Raw genomic sequence first — 22,279 nt, forward strand, 5'->3', positions numbered from 1 at the left:
AAAAGAATGCTTATTTTCTTATTTTTAATACTAAAGAGATATAGAGCACATTAAGAAAACCATTAAATTAAGATCTGTAGAATGGTGAATACTCAGAGGAAAAAAAGTTATTTGTTAATTGGTTTTGGTTGAAAGTGATGTTATCCTACCAGTTATATTCCAATGAGTTGGATTCTGTTGATTAAAAGTTAACTTATAAATCTGACATGGTTCCACCCAAATCAATAGAATTCTATTTACTTGCTAGAGGAACATTGATAATCAGGCTCATCAACTTCAAATGAGCAGAAACTGATTTACCAGTCATGAGGAAGAACCAAATCAGACTCCCAAATACAAGCTAATTCTAGTAGACCTCCTCATAGACTTTTTGTACATGAAGGTATCCAGTAAATATTTTAATAATCTTACAAATACTATGACTAAACACAGAAAGCTTCAAAGGCTTACGTCCCTAAAGAAAAAGGAGAAAAACTGGAATTCTGGGGAAAGAGAAAGTCAAAGGAGAGTCTGTGAAAGTGAATTTCTGGAAACAAATATATTCTAGAGGCTGCAGCAAAATGTATCCTCAGCACAGCAGGCATGAGACGAATGGGTTGTCAAAGCCGTTAGGAGCCGTTCATACTTTCAGAACAGCCGTGTACCAATATGATTGTCTGCCACACCGAGGGACTTCAACCTCCTGAAGTGTTTTTTACTAGTAGCTAGGTCAAGGAACCAAATATTGGACTATTTTGTGAGAAATATCAATATTAAAATTCACCTGCTTGGGAATTAAATGAAAGGTAAAAAGCTCAATTTGGGGCAGAATGGTAAAAAGGAGAGGGGAATTGTACTATAAAAATTGAAACTTGGAATTTTCCCTTAGTGAACAATTTGATGGACTTCGTTTAGTTTTAATCTCCAAAAAAATATAGGATATTGACTTAAATGCCAAACCATGAAATTCCATTTTAACCTTCCAAATGCATGTCTTTACTTAAAAAGTCAAACAATACTTTAAAAAAAAAAAAATATTCTAGTAGCCCTCTTCATAGACCTTTTGCACATGAAGTTATCCAGTAAATACTTTGATAATCTTACAAATACTATGAATAACCACAGAAAGCTTCAAAGGCTTTTTTTTTTTTTTCCCCAGGGGAAAATTTGTCAAAAGCATCTTTATTCCCACAACACCATTTTATATCCACATCTCTTTAACTTCTGGTGAAAAATCAGGGTAGTAGTACCCAAAATGAGCTAACTGCTCTGCAGTCTCCAGAAGCCCTTCCATACCAAGTTCCTCCAGGACTTTTATGTTTTGGTTTTTTGTTTTTTTCCTAAAGGCATTGGCAGTTTCTTTTTTAAGATAAATAATTTACAGGCCCAACATAAACGTGTAAATTGTATTGGTAATGCATAATCCAAGTTCCAAAAATACAACAGTATTTTTGTACAGAAGATCCAACAAATAACTAAAGGGGAAAAAAACAGGGAAGATACTGTTGCTAATTTTGTCAATTAATTAAGAGAAGAAAGAAACTTAGAAAAGAATCCAGACAGCACAAGATTTCAGTGGTTGCTTTAAAACCAGGAAGATCATAAGTTTCTGAAGAGAATTTAAAAAATGCTATATCTGGAAAATATTTTTAGATTTTGCAGAGTCCATAGACACCTGTGCACATCCCGACCTCCAGGAGAGGTACTAAAAATAGGCTTCAATTTAGATTTACACTGCACCTTCAAAAAACAGCCTTGTAGCCTGCATGGCTATTTAGACAGCTATAAATAATAGAGGAGCTTATGTAGGAATCGCCTCTGAGCTCAGTGGTCAAATGCATTTTGGCAACCTGAAGGGCAGATTATCAATTTTACATTTTGTTGCAGATGTCCGTTCCTCATTCCTGTGGGGTGGCTGCTCCAGCTCCAGAGGTCCTGCTGAAATCTCTGCCCGCGCAGACACCCCACCGTGCCCCCGACCCGCTCCGCGCGTCCTCAGCCAAAGTCAACGGCAAAACTCTTCCGACCCGCAAAACCCACCGGCTACGTTCTGGGCAAAGCCTGCCTGGTGCGAAGACCAACCAAGGTCTCTCCCAGTTCAAAGGCCACCAAAGACGGTTAAGACTAGAGATGATGTTTTTATAAAACAAATTGCGATTACTGCAAAGAAATCCAGTGGGGGAAATTTGCCACCATCCTCATTTATCTGGTCAGTAATTAATGAGAACTGCGTACATCGTTCATAGTCTGAGCTTTCTGCCTTTGAGCTGCAGCGACTACATTTTCTGCCAGTGTTATCACAGCACGGATCATTAGAGACCGATCGGGGAAGTCCTTCGCCTTTTCTCTGTGGCTTAAACAGACCTAGTTTTATATGGCTGGATTGCGAAATCTTTAGCCATTCTGCTGAATTTTCCCTGAACTCCCTCTGAATTTCCAAGCGGCTTCTTAAATCATGGACACCAAACCAGGACAGCAGCTTTGCCACATGGAGTTGCCCTGTGACAGAAAGAAAGAGAGTTTCTCCCCAAACCTATTCAGTATTCTCCTGTTGTACACTGCTTCTCGGGATAAAATCTCCTATCCTGCAAGGATCAGCTACATTCATTATTCTTAGATATATGACCTTACATTTGGTGGTATGAAACACATATTGATTGAATGCTCATCTGACAGGCTTGTAATTACTCAGGTCGTCCCATTTACCCTTTTTAAATAATGGCAGAACATGAGCTTTCTTCCAGCCTATTGAGACTTCCCTAGTGATCCAGGACTTATTAAAAATAAACATTAATGATCCAAGGAGTAGCTCAGCTGGCTCTTAAAAATTTTAGGTGCCAGTTACCTAGACTTACTGATTTAACAGAGCCCGACAATAGTAGCTACCATTTAACTGCCTTTTAATCACTGCTGGGATATAAATTATTCCCTCCTGTGAGGCGGTGGCATCACCTCCCTCCCTCCCTGCCGGGGAGAGGACGGACACACCGACAGCGCCGTTTCCATCTGCAAACGGGCTGGTGCAACTTCTTAAACTTCATTTCACTCCTGTCATATTTAAAGGACATTATGAAATAGGTTTAAACTTGCTGGCCATACATTTTCTCATGCTCTTTTGCTTGTCAATCTTACCGTGTTCAACTCCTCATTTATATTCCCTGCTATATGCTCCTAATGGCCCCGCTCACCATTTGTTATAGAGTATTTTGCCAAGGGCGGGGAGGTGGGGGCAGAATTAGGAGAGTTTTATTGTTTTCATCTTTGTGAAATTGGATCTTTTGGAGAAGAGTAAATAAATTATTGAGACTTTTTTTTTTCCCATTAGCACATACTAGACATAATCAAACCATGCTTCCCTGCACCAAGCAACCACTAACATTTCATTCAGTGATCAATTACTCTCTTGCTGTGGAGATAGGATCTAATACAGAGCTCCCTTCTGTTGGATGCAATGCATCTTGAGTTAGGGAAATGTCAACCACAGTTTTTAAGCAACACCAAGGGCAATCTCATACCAGCTGCTCGAGACCTTCTCAGAGGAAAGGACCCAGCGATGCCGCAGTTCTCCTGCTCCTCCCATAAGCCCACCTCCCTTCTACCCTGCAAACGCACATTGCAAAACAGAGAGTGAAAAAAATCCTGTGGGGTTTGTTTTCCTAGCAGACATGACCAAGTGCCCCATCTTGTATTTTAGCTATTAGGAAATTGAACTGGAACACCGATCTCTCATTTCTATTAATTGCCTATGACTGACAAGGGTAATGCACTCTGGTCTAAGTGCCATTTCCCTGTGCCTTCTGCCTACTTGCTTCTTCCAAAAGAGCAGAAAGAGCCACTAATTGTTATATTCGATACTCCTTATTTCCTGCAAGCAATATCAGTTTAATTAAATTTACATGCTTATAAGTGACCATTTCATTGCTGACATCTTCATTTTAAGTGCTCCCTCAGTCCCCTACTGACCTTTTTCTTTTTCTTAAGCTGTTTTCTACCCTTCCTGCTCAGCTATTCCCACTGTCCCAGCTGAGGCTGGCTGAAATAGAGGTCTTCTCCTTCCAGAGGAGGACAGCGATCCATAAACCCCAAATCCCGTTGACTGCTATCACTGCCAGGGTATTTCCCTTCGTGCTTAGAGCATGAAGGGTCTTTGAGAAGAGAATTCGCACATTTCTCTTCTTTCGCCCATTCTAATCCCCTAGAGCCATTCGCAGGTGAAACCAGAGCCTGCAATGCCGTTACCCTCAGCAGAGACCATCATCATCATCACCACGGTGGGTACCTGAAGCTGCTGAGACAGGCACTGCTGGCGATGCCCCAGCCCTGCAAAGGCACTGCAGTGTTCTCCAAAGCAACGAACAGCAAAACATACTGCTACTTTAAACCCAAAACAGCGAGGATTGACCCGTGAGCAGCTGCTCCTCCCCATGCCACCGAGAACCCTCTCCTCTGGCATCGGCGCTCCAGCACCGAGGTTAAAGCTCACCCCATTCCTGTGTGCTTTTCCCAGGACAGCCAGGTCCACGATTCCATTGCAACTCAGAAACCTGAAAATCTGCATAAAGCAGCTTAAAAACCACCCCTCTTCTCAGTAGCTCTCACTTAGGTTAGCTCAGCTCTCTGCCCAAGCCCAGAGGAAATGCCCAAAAGCTTTGTCCTTGTTCCAGGCTCCAATTCCCTTCTGAATTTGCTTTTTCTTTGGGTCGGGCAGGAGGGTTCCTACAGCCCTCACTCCCTCCAGTTAGTGCTCAGAGTGGGGTTACATTAATGCAGGTGAGGTTACCGCTTCCAGCCGCAATCGCTTCAAAGCGGCAGAGGTTGCCTTTGAAGGGTTGGCAGGACTGAAAATGAAACACAATTTTCAACTGCACGAGCATGAAGGAAGGAAGAAGGAACAAGCCGCTGGGGCTGAGCACCACATGTCCATCCTCAGAGCCTGCGCTCAGAAATCAGTTAGCATTTGCCGTGCCACCGGACGGCTCCGGTGCAGACACCAACAGGGACTTCAACAACCGGTTCTCTTGCAATTAATGGGAACACAATTTTCTTTGGTTGTTTTGTCATTTTTTTCATAAGATTATGTGGTTGGGGTTTTTTTCTGGAACGAGGGAGAAAAATAGCAGCAGCGGTTCTTATAAATCACTTTTATCTGTAGGTTTCAAAGCACTTTGTAAAGGAAAAGATTACAAAAAAAACCCCAGGTTTATGTACAGGTGAAGTAGGTAGTAACTGCAAAAAAACACCAGCTATGGCTATCAACTCTAGCGACCCTACCAACACCAGCTCTACCAGTAGATAGCAGAGAGGTATGCTGGGGACAAGAAGACACGTAGAAACAAAATTGGTGTTCCTGTCTCATCTGCCATTCTCCTCTAGTAAGAGTTTGTACCAAAACATTCACTTTGTCAGGGAAACGCATGCAACATCATCCATACAAAACTTCTGCTTGATGTGTCATGCCACATTCTGACTATGATAGTTTAGTAAAAAGAAATGTACACAAGAATTAGAAACGTATTGATTATGAATGCAGTCTGATCGGACTTCTATCTTTGGGGGCGGATGAAGAGTGAAAAAAATCTTTTCTGAAAAAACACTAGTTAGCTTACTGAAAAAAAAAAGAAAAATAAATCTATTCTCTTGACTTGAGAGATAGACAAGCTGACAATGAAAGCGCAACTCAAATTAAATATATTGTAGACATCCATTTAGAATTTGTGCCATGTCTAATTCACCTTGGAATTGAAGTCATCACATTTTACTTTTCACGAGAAGTACAAGAATAATAAAGGAAGTTTGTCTCCCTATGAAAACAGGGCAAATCTTTAGCACAATGGTAAATTATTTCTAATTCATTGCAAGGGAGCCATAAAATAAATGACATAGAGCTGTCAAGTAAAATTCATCTAAATACTTCTAAAAATCTCACAGGGAAACTTCCTTCTTCTGCAAAATACAGTTACAAGGAAGTGGGTCAACTGTATAAATCAAAATGTAAATTCCTCAGTATACCATGACTAAATGAAACCACGAGGAAATCTCAGTTTAAAAATCAGACTTGATTTGTCTCGTAAGATTTGCACCAGAAACAAAACAGCTTCAGTATAAGAACTTCTTAAGAGCACGCAAGGGCCTGATTTCAGACCCCACTACAGAAACCTGACATCCTCGCATCTAAACCGACCGGGACTTGAGACCAGCAGAAGACCGAGGCTCTTTGACTCCAGACACGACTTCAATTCCCAGCGCTCAGTCCTGCTGCATCCTTACCTGCCGGCCAGACCCCAAGGTACAGCTGCAACAGACAAAACCCAGCTGAAGGATGCTATAAATATAATAATTATTTTTTTTTCTCCTCTGTGCATGCCTGACCCCCATCAGAGCAACCCTCAGGCTGTTCTCACCGCTACCTGCTGCGGCTGCCGCAGGAGGACTGCAAAGGTAAAGCACTGCGGGGGCTCTGGCCACTTTCTTCTCATCAGACAGTACCTGTAGCAGGGAGATCATCTTCAGAGTCCTACATTGGCTGTGAAGATGCATTTGATATGGAGTTGAAGCTGAGGAGACTGATTATACCACTGTTGCCATGTGTGTTAAGTCAGAGACAGAACTCCGAGCAGCCAAAAGGCAAATCTGGCCCAGTTTCTCCCCTTTCCCTCTGGGGAGAATTCAATCAAGAATTGATTAATACTTGAATTCTCATCAAGAATTAATAAGTTCCTGATGTGGTGAAAATGAATACTCTCAGGGAAGCAGCTAAGCTTGTTGTTTTGGAGGTGGGGGGGGGGGGCAGAAATTATATATATTTGGCAACTCTGATGCCATGGCTAAGTTACAGAGAGGGGAAATTCTGAATTCCCTGACTGTTTATGCTTTTTTAATAATGTAATGAGTGCATTGACTGAAGGCCAGTTCTCAGAGATAACTTGGACTGCTTCCACCACTGTTTTCTCAAGCTTAGGTACAACGCTCAGACTCCTTACAAACATATCGGGAGAGATCCAGGCGCATCCCTTCACAGCCTTGGTAGCACCCAGGTCCCAGTAAACAGGGGACACTGAAGCTCAAGATGCCTTTGAAGTGTCTTAAATCTTGTGCCTTTCTGGAGCTTTTGCATTTTACCCCTAGGCAAGAGTGGCAACTAATGGTGAAATAAGACTGAAGGATGGGGTTTTTGCTATGGGATTGATGTATTTATTTAAACCAGCCCGTTCTTGCTGCCTACCTTCATTGGCTGGAGCCCCCAATCCAAAAGGGACCCTCCAGCCTCAGGTGGGTCAGGTCTCCACATCACACCTCCTGTCACAGTGTCCTCACTCCCAGGTTACCCTGCTGGAGGCCCAGTCCCACCAGTACAGGTATGGTGGAGGAGAATATAGACCAACATCCACCTGCCTCAGCACCCAGTGAGGTCTGCCCTGGTCATACCTGCAGAAGAAGAGCCATGAAAAGACAGACAAACTCCGCTGGGAATCCTTCCCCCAGCTCAAACACGAGATGCTTTGCATCGTTACGAGCGAGAGTTTTGGGGTACGCACGCCCAGGAAAGGAGCTACAGGGAGATGGTAAAGTTTAGTGTTAAAATACAGCTGTAACTATATTAAAATACAACTGTACCTATATACCCACTGATGTCAAGCACTTGCAGGTTAGGCAGCAGCTAAGCACTGGGCTCGGGTGCTTTAGCTGTTCTGAAGTTCTTAAATCCTCAAGCAGCAAAAGTTTCAAGAATAAAAAATAGATGCTGAAATACAGTTAAACCTCAAGAACTGGAGGCGAGAGAGTTAGAGCACACGTTACTGAGGTGCAGGGAAGGCTGTCATTCAGTCCAGGAGGGAGAAGACACAGGGAAATAATAATCTCAGGTGATTTCTTACAATCACTATGTCCTCAAATCCTTCCAGAGGACACAGCCAAGGAGGTTATAAAAGTTATTATCTGAAGAGACACAGGAACAAGCAATATCCCTGGCACAATCGCTACTTGTAATTATCTTGAAGCATTTCCTGGAAGAGTCATCATGCATGTTGCAGCATCTGCCTATTTCCCCGGTGTAACCACAGCAACACTTGCTTTTCTGCTCCGACTGGCAAAGAACAGAAGGGATTTGGGGATAATAGCAGGGAGCGGAAACGCCAGGTGAATACTGCGGAATATGAAATTCCAGACTGCATTTGTTTATATTTAGCAATCGTTTGCTTTTATGAAAAGAGTTATCAAACGGTGATCATCCGGAATTAAAAAGCCAAGCGTGACTTTTGTCTGCGTCACCAGCAGATGTTTGGGTCTGCAGAAGATGGCTGCATGAAAGATAGCTGTGCTACACTGCTCTCATTACCAGCCTGGAGGGATGTGGATTGTAAAATGTATCTTAGCGATGCCTCACAACGATGATTAAAATTAAGGTAGAACTGAATAAAATATCATTGTAAAGAAATAATTAAAAAGTCTAGACCACATATCTGTTACATACAGGGGAAGGCTTTTTATTTTATTTTACTGCTTACTGTTCATCTCGGGGTAGAAACGAGAAAACAGGTTTCTGTTTTATTTCGTTCATTTTCTTCCATTGCTGCATGAACATTCGTTTGTGTACATGCAACAACAGCAGAAAAACATATCCCCCAAAACCCCTTATGGAATATGCTTGATTTCCATGGCAAAAATGTGCAAGGAGGGGGGGGGAAACTGTGCAAATGTGGGGAAAAGGAGTTTGGGGAAGGGAGGGAAGGGCAGGTTTAAGACCACTAGAGGTTTTTTTCCCGCCCTCCATGACAAGATCAGGTCCAATACTGATATAATTCCACCTCAGATCTCTTTGCCCTTTCAGCTGCTTATCAGGCATAGCTTTGTCCAAAATCCACCTTTACACATCCAACTTAAAACAAAGTCAGCGATTAATTTGGCTAAAAAGTCCAAGCTGGACTTCCATCATGTTTGCATAGGCACTTCACCTGGATGTGAGTTTTATTCTCTATATTCTTCTCCCTCCTCATCTCCCAGCTACAAAATAAGCACTGCCACAGAAAACAGCATGGTTCCTGGTCAGGGAGTCAAAGGACTTTATGTCCTTTTCATAAAGGGGGGAAGGGGGAAAGGGCATCTAAATAGTTAATAAATTACAAGAGAAAAAAAATCCACTTATTTTTGTCCCCTGTTGCCATGCATTTTCTTTCATTTACATGACTAAAATCAGACCAGAAACTGTTGCTTATATCCCTGGCACTGTGAAACTCTTGTTTCACACAAAGTGAGGAACAAATAAAGCTGCACACGTTTCTCCATCTCCACATGGCTGTGGATGTCAAGAACACAATATTTCTTTTCTTCCATTCTCCAAAGCCAAGCCCTGGCCATTTTGTGTGGAAAGACTCTCTTACAATAACAATCCCAGAAAATATATATTCTTCTCTCTGCCTTTCCCATATTTGAAAGCGCATACAACAGAGTCTATGGGACCTATACCTGACTCCTTGTTTGTTTGGGGTTTTTTGGAGGGGGTTGGGGGGTTTTTTTGGTTTTGATTTTTTATTTTTTTCTTTTTTTTTTCCTGGAAGGAAACCAAAATCCTGCTTGGAGCAGTGCCCCAGCCTCGATGGGAGCAGCTGGGCTGGGGACGGAGCAGCCCACCCACCGCTCCGAAGTAGCCAACGTGCTGTCTTTTGTCAGAAAATAGCTATAGGCTATGCCACTGCAGTAAAGCCCATTTCCTTGCCCAAGAAAAATGTCACTAAAGGTTGAAGAAAAAGCACAAAGCCAGTCAATACTTTCTCATAAAAACCCTCTTCAATTTATCTATACATACACCAGTTAAAATGAGGTACAGCAAGTACTGATAGAAAGCCATAAAGGGAAATATTTAGCAACATTCTTGGTACTTTCTTTGACTGGCTGGATAACTAAAATACCTTAAAAAAAGAAAAAAAAAAAAAGAGACATGATGCTTTAAGACTAATTGAACCAATAATCAAAGGCTGTCTCTAATTCCTGGACTAGGAGGTCAATTACTGAAATAAATTTGACAGCAGATAGATGGTAACAGTGTGCAATTACCATTTAAAGACTTGATAATTATGGCAAGAATTAGTCTGCATTTTCAACTGCAGCAAAATCCATCAATTTTTAGTAGTTATTATCTTGATTATAAGAAGAAACGGATTCAGCTATGTCTTGTCAAACTGACAGAAACCTGAAAATACAATGGGCGCTGATAACAGGCTGATGAAAAGAGCCAGTTGAGTTTAAAGTTTCCGTTCCTTAGCTGGAAACTTAAATTGCAGATGTGAGAAAATTTTAATGTTCAGAACATTCGGCAAGGATAGATGTAGACAAATTTAAACTCATAAATAACAGGACTGAGAAATGCATATTTTTATGAGGTTTGTGAAAATTAGTCAAAATACGGGCTTCTCACACAGACATTTAAACTCTCAATTTTGAAAGTCAGAGTCAGCTACAGAGTCACAATCCTGCATATTTAAAGAATTAGCATGCTCTTCTTCCATTCCCCGGGGCTTTATGAACCTTTCGGTTCATGGGTGCACGCTTTCAAAGGTCCACAAGGTTGGTGAGTTGGGTTTTGCTGTAACCATTTCTTTAAAAATAAAATAAAATAAAATGAAATAATCTGAAATCTAAAATTCTCAGTAAGTCACAGATGGAGCTTGATGTCCTTTCTTCCTTGAGGTGGACTGTATTATATTTTTCCCTATTGAAACAATCTGAAAACAGAACAGTTAAGATCTCCCTGTTATTCACAAATCTGCAGTCCAGGGAGGTTCAGAAAAGTCAGAATCAGGTAAACCCACGGAGCCCCTGCTGCCCTGGGAGAATGAATCCCTGCACAGGAGAGCGGCAGTACTGCTCAGCCTAGCAGAGCTCAGCACTAACTACATGCAGAAAAAGCCAGAAAAATGGGTAAAACACAGTAGCTAAGAGGCATTGTAATAGCAGCCATGACACCACTAAGAATTAGATAATCTGCACACTTGGACTCAATAAAAAATGCAATTTAAAAAAAAAAGTAAACAGTTTTTGGTCAGGGTTTTTTTTTAGTAAAAATTTTTCAAGAAACATATCAAGAAAAATTAAAATCCTCAACAAGTGACGGTTATGGGAAATGAAATAAAACAAACATTTTCAGTAAATAATTTCCTCCCCCCCAGATTTAAAACAAAAATCACTTAAATTACTCCTGACGAAGAAACAATGAAAACAAGTGGCTTTAATAATCTGCCATGATGCTTTCCCCCGCTCTACCTTGCAATGCTCCTCAAGACCTGTTCCAAAATTACTCTCCCTCTCTGCTTGTCGTTGCCACTGTCAGATCCCTTTGCTGACACTACTCTTTGCAACAATTATTTTTGCCTCAAGAACTTCTTTTTTTAAGTTTTTTTACATTGGATGAATTAGTGTGTCAAATGACCTGATTTCACTGCACTTTATGTAAATTTATTTACTTAGTGGCCTCTTGGTTTCATGCTGCGTTTGGACAAATGTACTCTTTTTTTAAATTGTAAATAATTAACCAGAACTCCTGCTCTATTGGAAGTTGCTACTCCACTGTCAGTCTAAATAGCCCAGTACTTTTTTTGTATGCATGTTTTGTGTAAATTGCCTCTTAGAGGAAAATAAATGCTCAGAACAATGACTGCCTGAAGTCGTAAAGGATAACATCCCTCTTACACGGTAAGCTTATTTTTATTAGAAACCGCATTTGTGCTTTTAATTATTTAATAAGCAATCATAAAAAGGAACTCGCTTCAAAATATACGTAATCTCAATTACCAGGTGTCCAACCACCTGCAGACACACAGCGTGGCAGAAGCGACGCGAGTCATTCCCGGCTGGAATCCTGCACCAGGACTGGGCTCAGGAAGGTCTCCACACCAGTAACACACTGGTGAGGACCTCAGCACCTGTACAGATCTTTGCATCACCTGGAAAGGCAAGCTGGAACCCTTTTGGCCAAATTGTTGTGTCTTCAGCCCTCTGCTTTCCAGTGAGAGCCGGGTACCCGACCAAGCGCTCCCCGGGCTCCTGCCCAGGTCATGCTCCCCTTTGAGTCTCTCCTCTCCCCTCCCAGAAATAAGTATTTATTACATGGAGTCTTAAAACCTGCAGGTTAATCTCATCTTTTTTTTTTTAAGCTTAAAAAAAAAAAGTTTTAAACTTTTTTTTAAACTTTAAAAAAAATGAAAAAAAACCACAAACACTAAAAAAAAAAGTCTGAAACAATTCAGACATCTTGACCCACAGCAGTTTCAAAATCCCAGGTGCAGCTATAAGTGGAGCACATTTTCCACCCTGAAGAGATGAGGGAGGTTACAGGCGGTGAGAAAAACACATGGTGAGGAAGAAGCTCCAATATAGCACCGATACAAACAGGCTGGAAGTTTTCCAAGCCCAGGGACTGGGGAGTTGAGGGATCAATATAGACAGATCCTGATAGAAAGTCAGGAGGAAGACGAAAAAAAACCACAAAGTCTGTGCAGGAGAGGCAGCCCTGCTACTTCAGGGATAACAACAAACCCTGTTTCAGAAGAAACACGGATCAGCCGCATCACCCAGCCAGGAGAAAGGGGAAAACCCCACAGCACGTAGCATGGGAAAAGCCCTTTGGTAGGGGTCACAGCCCTGTAAATCTCCCCAGCAAGGTCTCCTGACCTTCCCACCTTGCTCTTCCAGGTAAAAAACAGGAACAAACCCATTTTCCCAGCACTGGTGTGCTCTAACCTGGGTGTCTGGGTCACCTCCCCACAGCCGTGGGGCTTTTCTGCAGCTCCATGCCCAGCCTTACCTCCCGCTCCTGTCCCACGCGACGGGCTGTAACACCGCTGCAACGCTTGCTCATCCATCAAGAGGCGATGAAAACACTTTGCAGTCATAAAGGTAACTACATCTCAGATTGGAAGGAAAGGCTACTGATTTGTTAACGGGGTAATTAGTAAAGAAGTACCACCTGTATGTCATTTCCTTCAGGAAGAGCAATTGAAAATGAGCCAGTTCTTATTCTGGCCAAGTGCTGCTGGCTGCAGTGAGAATACTGTAAACATGCTGAAGAAGTATTCCAACATGAAGCCGTGGAACTCCAAAACAAGACTGGGCTGTCAAAGGAAAAAAAAACACAACCAAAAACCCAAACAAAACATACAGCTGCATGTATTCTGTTTTGACATGTTCCTGCCCTGATGGCCCAAGCAAATGGGGAGGACCGTGCTGCAACCCCCAGGCTGAGCTTTGGATATGCAGCATAGGAGTACAAACTCTACAGGCAATATGTTTTTTTGTTTTTTAATTGCAACTTGTCCTGCAGCCAGGCAGGGACATCTTCTGTGCTTACAGAGATGCTCTGCAAAAGGAAGCAGCGCAGCAGGTATTGCCAGCTGGGCACTGTGTGGCCAGGCACCGGGACAGAGCCTTTTTTTCCAGAAATACTCAGATCTCCAGGCAGCGACAGAGTGGGACAGCTCTGCTCTGCAGGTTTAGCCACATCAAAGAGGGATGTGGCCTCAGTGAGGCCACCAGGGCCTCCAGCATGCAAAAACAACGCACAGGTCTTGTTAAATAAGGCTTATAAATCTGCAGAGCTTACGCATTTCCAACAAGTGAGACTGCTGGTATTTCCCACCAGGTGACTGACTGACTTCTCTGCATTTCAAGCTTATTAACAGGTGGTAAAAGTCCAAAAGCCATGACATTTCGTTGTAATACTGAAGAACAGAATGAAATGTTTGAACATTAGAAATAATGCTCTGCCCCCAGAATAGTGCCAATAATGCCAACTTGGTATTAAAAGCAAAATATCAAATAAAGGTGTATTGGTCGCATACTTTCTCCTTAAACCTGTGCTCAGGGATTTGTCAGCTGGGTGTCAGCAAAGGTTGTGGGATGCGGTGAGCTGGGATCTGCCTCCCATGCACCTGACGGTGGCAGCGGCACCTTTTATTCTCACTCCAGTGAAGCACATGATTGTAAGACTTTTTCCTCTCCATTACATTATTGAGAAAAGTGTAAATCTTATTATTCCAGAATATGAAGAATAATAAAAAAAAACTTGGGATGCCCTTGATGCCTTCCTGAAAGGTGAATGCTAGTTAGCACAGTCCTACTTGTTTCTGCATTTGCACTGAACGTACTCAGGAGTTTTTGCAGGTAAAGAATGCATTAAAAAAAGTCCTGAAACCTTCCTGCTAAAGTGAAGTAGCTAAAAACATGAGAAAATAGAATGTACAAAAGCATTTCTTTCACTGAGTGAAACACTCTTACAATAGCACAGAGACCACACCAGGGTTGGAAGCCAGGGATTATTCTCTGTGTGAGCAATTTGTCTCACACTTAAGCGCTGCTTAGATCTTTCAAATTTCTGTTAAATACCTTTTTTTAAAAAAAAAAAAAAATGTTTTTTTTTTCCCAGCAATATCAGCTGCCATGGATTTGTCTGCTGACTTTTAATGAGTCCTCGGTAGCGGTAGTTTTGCTGTTTCAGGTATCAGATGGGTGTACCTGTGTGCATCGCGCGGGTCCTGCTTGCTTAACCTCTCTCCATGGACAGGCAGAGTAGAAATAGAGAACAAAATCATGTAACACTGAATATTAGGGGGGGGTAGAGGGGGAAGACAGGATGACCATTTTAATACTCAGTAACAAAAGAACTAAGGTACTTTGCTCTTTTCCTATTTTCCTTGGCAAACAAAGAACATTTGTTATATTTCTGTATAATGAATACATATAGATTTCAGACTCTTAGCGTAAGTGGAGTTTTCCCTAAGGGATAATAAGAAAAGAAGGAGTATTACTGGGTTTCCAGGTGCCTGGATATTTATAAAATCACCATTATTCTGGTGATCTTTAATGAAGAAGAGTAGAAATTCACCCTGCTAATCTTTATAGCTGTATTCTACCACCTATAACTGGATCTGCTCTTTTCACCTCCATTCATGCCTGGTATGTTGAGCTTTTTTCTTCCATTTCATGGCTAAGTGTATTTTAATACTGGATAATGTTATTTTTGCAGGTATTTCACATGCCACGGTTATGTGAAGTTATCCGACAGAGAGTATATAAAGCATGTTAGAGATGCTAATGTTATATAAGATGATAGTTTGATCCAGGAGATGATCATACCATGAAATAAATGAGGTATTTGAATTCAAGGTGTTTGCCATTCAGGTTCATCCCTGCTTTGCCGTAGATCAGCTCTAGGTGGTTGGTTGTCCGTGGTGTCCAGCAGTCCCAGCCAAACCCAAGGGCAGCTCGACCTTGGTGTGGGGCCAAGAAAACCCACCGTAGACCACAAGCTAGAGAGGGCTATGAATGGCAGTTAAAACAGATTCCCAGCAAAGAAATGGTATCAGGAGAAAAAAAAAAAAAACAACAACAAAAAACCCCCAGACCAAAACAAAAGAGAAACTTGCTGATTACGGCTAAGGCTTTTGAAGATTACATCAAGTCAAACTTTTATTAGCAAAGTTGTATTTCATGTAAAATGAAAATATCTTTTAAAACCATACGTGCACATATGCATGATACAAACAGCAACTACAGTACAACACGTTTCTCTAAACTTTAATAAATGCACACTAACATTTAGCTCAAAAAGTAACATTGGAACAGCGACACCACATTTGCTTTGATCTTTTCTCATGAAATTACAAAGTATCTTGTTTAAAGTAATAATAACAAAAAACAAAACAGACAATATGCTTTGGCTCAAACCCACCTACTGGTTCCTGCCTGAAAACCAAACAAATCAGTGCAGATCACTTGAGACTTTTACATGAAAGATACGGAGCTGCAATGTAAACATGTACTGGTACTCCAACACGGTTTATACGTCTTATTTTGAAATACTAAACATTAACAGAGATGCAGCTGAGGGCTTGATCCATTGTCAAACAAAGGAAATTCTCTTGCCACGAAGAATTTCCTTGCTTTATATCTGTTCTTACAGGTACATAAAATAATCTAAATTTACCACTCATTTGCAAAAAAAAAGACTATAAAAAATTATAATGAGATTTCCTTTCAGAAGCGCACAAGGATCAGTGAATGTTACTCTAACTTTAGCTTACAAAACTGCATATGGAATTACTGCTAGAAAACCCCACCTTTTTATATAGAAAGATTGTGCTAGTATTTGTTTTCATCTCAAAAATAAGATCGGCCTGAAAACTTTTATTAAAACCTCTCATGCATGGGATCTGACCCATTCAGTCAATGGAAGTAGTTATCAGAAAAAGAGCGACTCATTAAAATTTGTGTAATAAGAACAGAACAGAACAAATATCATAAAACATTAAATGATATGCTGATCAGATCCATTTAAAATGTAAGTTACAAAGAAGGTTTTCTTAATTTATTATGCATACACACATTTTTATCCAGAGGGGAAAGTCATTTTCTGATTTAGTTCCTAATTCTGCTCTTCCTAAAGATCCAGCCCCAGAAGGGCTTCGATAGCCAGTCCTGTGCTGTTATCCTTGCTGAAGAGCAGAGTCAAGCGCAAGTGAGGATTTCTTGAGACTGGGCCCCCAGATTTTGCCAGAGACTGAAGCTGGAGCCATTCCTACAAATTCTTGATTGTGCAATTACATTTTATATATATATATATATATATATATATATATATTTTTTTTTTTTTAAATAAAAACTTAGGTCTGAGGTTACAATCTATATCAAATCAAAGGTACGCTGCTCTGTGAATGCAAACGGCTCACTTGCATGGGAGCTAACACATACCGGGGCTTCCCATATAGTTGGGAAGAGCTGGTTTTATTTGCTTAATCTTATGCACAGCCATAACTGCATGACTTTTTGAGAAACATCCATCCCTCTCTTGTTCCAGAGGCAGCTACTTAAATCCGCAAGCCAGGATTCCAGGGGCCAGGGAAATGCCTCCTCCTTGCTGGATGAAATTGCATCCCGGGTTGACTAAGATATCAAATCTGAAAGTGTCATTTCCCCTCTCACACTTGCACTGCCAGCAAAATGTAATGGCGTATCGTAACCAAATGTAACCAAACTAAGAACCACGGTGCTGGGTAATTAATAATTCCCTCTCCAGCATGGCTTGCATGCTCGCACAACTGGCTGTCCCTGACTCCCTTCTCCCAGCAGGCAGTCTGAAATTCCCTGCTAGGTATTAATTAATGAAATCTCCCCAGATTTCCATCAACTGATTTTAATAAACACTCCTGGCCAGAGTTTTAAAAAAATTTATTGGATTTAATGTACTATTTCAGACCTGCGGTACAGTTGGTGATACTTTTTATTCAGCCTACATGGCTCCACTTCCTCTCACCTGTAACAGACTGTCCAAGAAAAAAATGCAGCCCATCTCCTGGCAATGACAAAAAACTGCTTGCGAAACTCTAAGCTTGCTCTGTCAGTTTACTTTTGAAAGCAAATCTCTAAAAAAACATTAGCGTCCTGCACTTTCCAAGGTACACTGTATGAGTGGTAGCCTTCCAATAGAAAATAAAACCCCAAAGGGAAGAAAAAAAAGGAAAATAAATTATTGGGAAAGAGAAAAAAGCTCAGGTGAGTGAGATTCCCCAGGAGTTTTAGCCATTTGTTTAATATTCATTGGGCATATTCCTCAAAAGTCAGTGCACACTGTACAAATTCCATTGCATATCTTTTTGTCACTGTATGATTTTTAGGCCCTAAGGCATCATGAAACACCAACATTAAGATTTAAGGCTCTGAATTAAAATTTTAATAGAAAAAGCACTCATACTGGCACAGATGAGTAGCACATCACAGAAATGTCATAAACATCCCTTAGCAGCAACAGAACAATTGATAGCACAGGGGATTTATATTCATTATTCGATAATTTGACACTCACTAATACGATTTGAAATTTGTGTCTGTTTAACATCAGCGTTTGCCGGGACAAGGAGCCTAGCTGATCCGCGGCCACCCAAAGTACAAGAAAATGGACACCCGTGTCCACGAGTGGGTCGCATCCAGCCTCCCCAACGCGCGTCTGCCCAAAGCTCTGCCCCGGTTAGTGACCCTGCGGCTGGTAGAGCTCTGCAGGTACAGCCCTGATTTTCTTCCTATTTCAAAGCCACTTGATCTTGCGCTGGTAAGGATGATTCCTAAAGGGCGTACGTTAAAACCAGCCCGAAGCTTGCAACAAAGGTTGTCACGAGCCTAATCGGTTCTTAGACTTTATCGGGTTTGGGCTGCAGCATACGAGAGTCAGCGGATAAAGATTCTGGTGGGAAATGTCTCTGTTGACGAGATGCCAATTTTCACTTTTCTCCAATTATGCAAGATTTTTTTTCCAAAATAAAAAAAGACTTTGGACTTTTTCAGCACTTGGATTGAGTGAAATGCAGAAAATAAAACTTTATAAATAATAAAAGTTAATGTCTTGGGTCACTGACGTGGAGTGGGGTGATTTTTGCCTCATCTTTTTATACTCATACACACAGCATCACTGGAGGTTTCGGGCTGGCTGTTTGGGGTTTGCTTTTCCCAAATAGAGACTATATGAAAGGCCCTTACAGCTACAATAAAAAAAAAAAATAAAAAAAAATAGAGGAACAGATATGCAGAACCATCGAGCACCAAAGGCCATTTACTGCTTTCCAAAATCGATGAGCGCTGGGAAGAAGCCCCAGCGTAAGGGGAGCTGGGTACGAACCGTGGCCTTTCTACTGGTAACAACCTGCATTTCTGTGGGCAACTAACGGGTCTTAATTGTAGCCCTTCCTGGAAACTCATAACCGTGTGAGTAATTCTTGCTTCCTCTCTTTCTTCCATTGAAGTAATGGAGACCGTGAAGGAGCCATCGGGGATATTTGCCTAATTACTATCATGATGCAAAATGGCTTTTAGGATCTATTCCTCCTGCAGTAACTATTTAAAAACTATTATAATTGAAGTGACAGTCATTTGTAAGCGCAAGAAGAAATGAAGCCATATTGATATTCTACTCAAATAAGCATATTCAAAAATACAAATGCTTTTAAAGAAATGCAGAAGATTCCAATACAAAAAGACCAAAAAAATGTGCTGCACAGCTTTGCTGAGTTAGTGTTGGAGAGGCAAAGAAAAGGACCAGATTTAAACCAGTGTTCAGTAAAGAAAATATAAAAGAAACTATACCATAATATTTTCTCTTTGCTTTTGCTTTTGTTTATTTAACAATGAATAGCTTGAAAATAAATGATCTCTTGAAAGTCAGGTAGGTCTATTTCATGTGATACTAGGAAGATGTATATGACTGGTATGCACACAACTCCTTCTGAAAACTAGTTTTGCTGGTCCAAACTCATATTGAGAAGCAATTCTATTCATTCCTACACAGCTATACAGACTCATGCTAGCAACATGTCTCATTTCAAAATAAAACAAGGCTGATTTTTACTTGTGTCAATATTAATATCATATGTACAACGTCTCCATGAAATGTATGCTAGCGCACAAATATACAGATATGAGACAGACAACAAGCATTTTGCTTAGAAATGCAGCTTGCAGAGACTCAGGAAAACAAAATATTTTCTAATGATGGTGGATGGGAACCCTGTTTTGCCTTGCCACAGGAAAGATACTGCAGCTTAACTTATTTAAGGAAATAGTGCCAGCTACTGGTCAGAAGATTCATCCACAAGGCCAGAGCTTTGTCTTTTAAGAGCAATTTTTCTGTGGATAAAGTTGCATCTCTAAGTATTGGTAATTGCAGTCAGCTGTAACCACTAAAATAATTTTAGAGTGTCATAAGCAAAGGAGTTTATTTCTTTATGAAAAATTATACAATATATAGAATATATTTCTCCAGTATTTTTATTCTCATTTTTCTCAGTAGGATGCATCGTGTCACTCTGCAGAGTAACCTGTTGGTTTTGTTTGATATTCTTGTTGTGTTATAACCTCTACAATGCCGAGGCCACGGTACGTGAGGGAATACTACATATAAATGTACGTACAAAGTGACAACAGCCATAGAGGAAAAAAAAATACTGTACAGAGAAACATATTCCAAACCTAAGAAACACATGCAGTAGCAGTTAAGTATACAGATGTAACACTGAGAAATTCTGTTTTGGTAAGACCGAGTAAGATGTTTTGTATAGGAAAAAATTATTTGTTTTGTTTTAATTAGAAGAAAACACCTAGAAATTAGGATGGAAAATCATCTTTTAGTGGCAGTGACTTATTTTTGTATTACCTGGCTGTCAGGTCCCTGACTGGCTCAATTGGCAACCTGCTTCCAATCACATGTGGCAACTGCGGAGTACTAATCAAGATAAATATCACAATTAAACACGAATCATTCTTGCTCATAGTTTAGGCGTGGAGAGGAAAAGTTGCTGTAGAACTCCCAGTGCTTTCCACTGATCCTTTTTCCTTAGATCCAGAATAAGCTCCAATAAATGAACCATCTTCATTGAACATCCCATGCTCCCCTTCTCCATAATCTACCAGACTATCAGCACTTTCAGTGGCTTTAATGTCCCCGTTAATTGACTGGAGGCTGCCTTTCAGCGGCTTTTCATCGCTGTCACTACAAAACAAAGAAACGCCTTTCCAAAAATCTAGCTTTTAATTACAAGCATGGAAACTGCTCTTTTATTGTGAGAGCAAGCAGCAGGAGGGAAGAGCGAGGGAAACATTTCTGTGGGGGTTGTACATGGAGAATGATCCGACCCCGTGAGTCCTGCTGGGTCTGGTGCACCTCAAACGGGTCATGCACACCGACCTGAATTCCCCACATACCTGATTTTGGGATTATGACAACAACGGAATTGGTTAAAAAGGTAAACATCAATGAAAACTACACATGTGTTTTGCTTTTTCCCTTTTTGCCTTGGACAGACAGCAGAATGGACAGAGAGGGAAAGGGAAAGCAAAGGAAATGCTGGAAAGGATTTGAGGGATCCGTTCCAGCGATCGGTGCTGTTGTCAAGTCTTCGGCACCTTACAGAAAAAGACATTTTCATTTTACAAAACAGTGGGCAATGTTCAGGGCCTATTTAGTTCATTTTTCTTTCGAGGTGGGTGGGTGAACTGATGTAAAGTTGTGGAATGAGGCATCAGCTGTAGGTTTTATCTCACTGCTTTGTGAGCATTTCTTTCATTTTAGATGACTAACAAAGGGGCTTTTTTCCTTTTTTTCATTTGTTCTGCTATTATCTTATCTTGCTGTAACTGATAGAGTTTCCCTCTGCTGAAGGGGAGGAACAGGGAAAAACGAAAGCAGAATCAGAGTGTCTATATCTGCTCATATGCAGACTATGCTCAATGGCAATTTCATGAAAAAGGACAGGCCCACCACCAAAATTCAGGAAAAAAGGGAAATTCCACTGGCCATTCCTCCTAAGGGCACCACAGAAGAAGAACCAAAGCAGTCTGACTTCTCCTAACTGAATATAACATGTGGGGGGATTGGGAACATAGATTAAAATATTACAAAAAAAACCCCCAAATTAGGCCTCTGAACTAGGTACGTAATTACTCAGTTGTGGCCCTTGCTGATGCCAAGTCAGTGTCAAAGCTTTGGTAACATTATCTAGGGAAGGACAGAGAAATGCACCTGAATCTTACCTCTTCAGCATATGATCATTAACGTGTATAATCAATACGGTAAAAATATTTGCTACTTTTCTACACATGGCATTTCTATTTATAAAAAAAGACAAGTTTGGAGTTTGGGGGGAAAGGAGGGGGTCAAAGTTATTAACCTCAGGACTTTCTTACCTTTCTAAATATTTGTCCCATTAGAAAGCATTAAAAATTAAATAAAGATGAAATTATGCAGAAAAAAAACCCTATTCCAGTACAAATAATGTAGTATATATAAGAGGGATTTCAACAGAAATTTTATGCCCTTAAGGCCAGTGACATCAGTTTTCCAGCATGGTTCTTATAATGATGTATTTTTCTTCATACCACAGTTACATAATATCGTAAGCTTTAGTTATTTTAAAGCAGCCAAAGTGGTTATTTCAGTTCTCCTACAGAAACTTCTGTAGTGAGGCTGGTTGGGGTTTCTGCCATCTCTTACTGTATTTAAAACTTCTCTTTGTTTTCTTCCACAAAACAAATATTCCCCATATTACACGATTTGGGCCTGACTGGGTTTCAGAGACCCACCGAAGACATAAAAGTCTTTCTATTGACTTCAATGGACATTACAGCAGGAACCCAAATTATCATATATATTTACATTATTCATACAATGCTAATTAAAAAAAAAAAAACAAAACAAGTGAAAAATAACCACTGATACATCAACATTTACTTATATCCCAACCTGGATGGATTTCAGTATACTGGATATACC

At 40.7% G+C, this 22,279-nt stretch overlaps 1 protein-coding gene across 3 annotated transcripts in view; it reads right to left on the reverse strand.

Moving 5' to 3' along the window:
- Positions 1–19,896: 19,896 nt before the first annotated feature.
- Positions 19,897–22,279, reverse strand: part of CHL1 (cell adhesion molecule L1-like) — a 56,571-nt gene continuing 54,188 nt past the window's right edge. For all 3 annotated transcript variants that reach the window (XM_010570513.1, XM_010570523.1, XM_010570504.1), the window contains one exon: positions 19,897–20,500. In XM_010570513.1, the coding sequence (XP_010568815.1) occupies positions 20,284–20,500 (217 nt within the window). In that variant the 3' untranslated portion in view covers positions 19,897–20,283. The remainder of the gene's footprint in view (positions 20,501–22,279) is intronic.

This window comes from Haliaeetus leucocephalus, unplaced genomic scaffold (assembly GCF_000737465.1).
Source record: "Haliaeetus leucocephalus isolate CR32 unplaced genomic scaffold, Haliaeetus_leucocephalus-4.0 Scaffold2, whole genome shotgun sequence".
In the NCBI taxonomy this organism is placed as follows: domain Eukaryota; kingdom Metazoa; phylum Chordata; class Aves; order Accipitriformes; family Accipitridae; genus Haliaeetus; species Haliaeetus leucocephalus.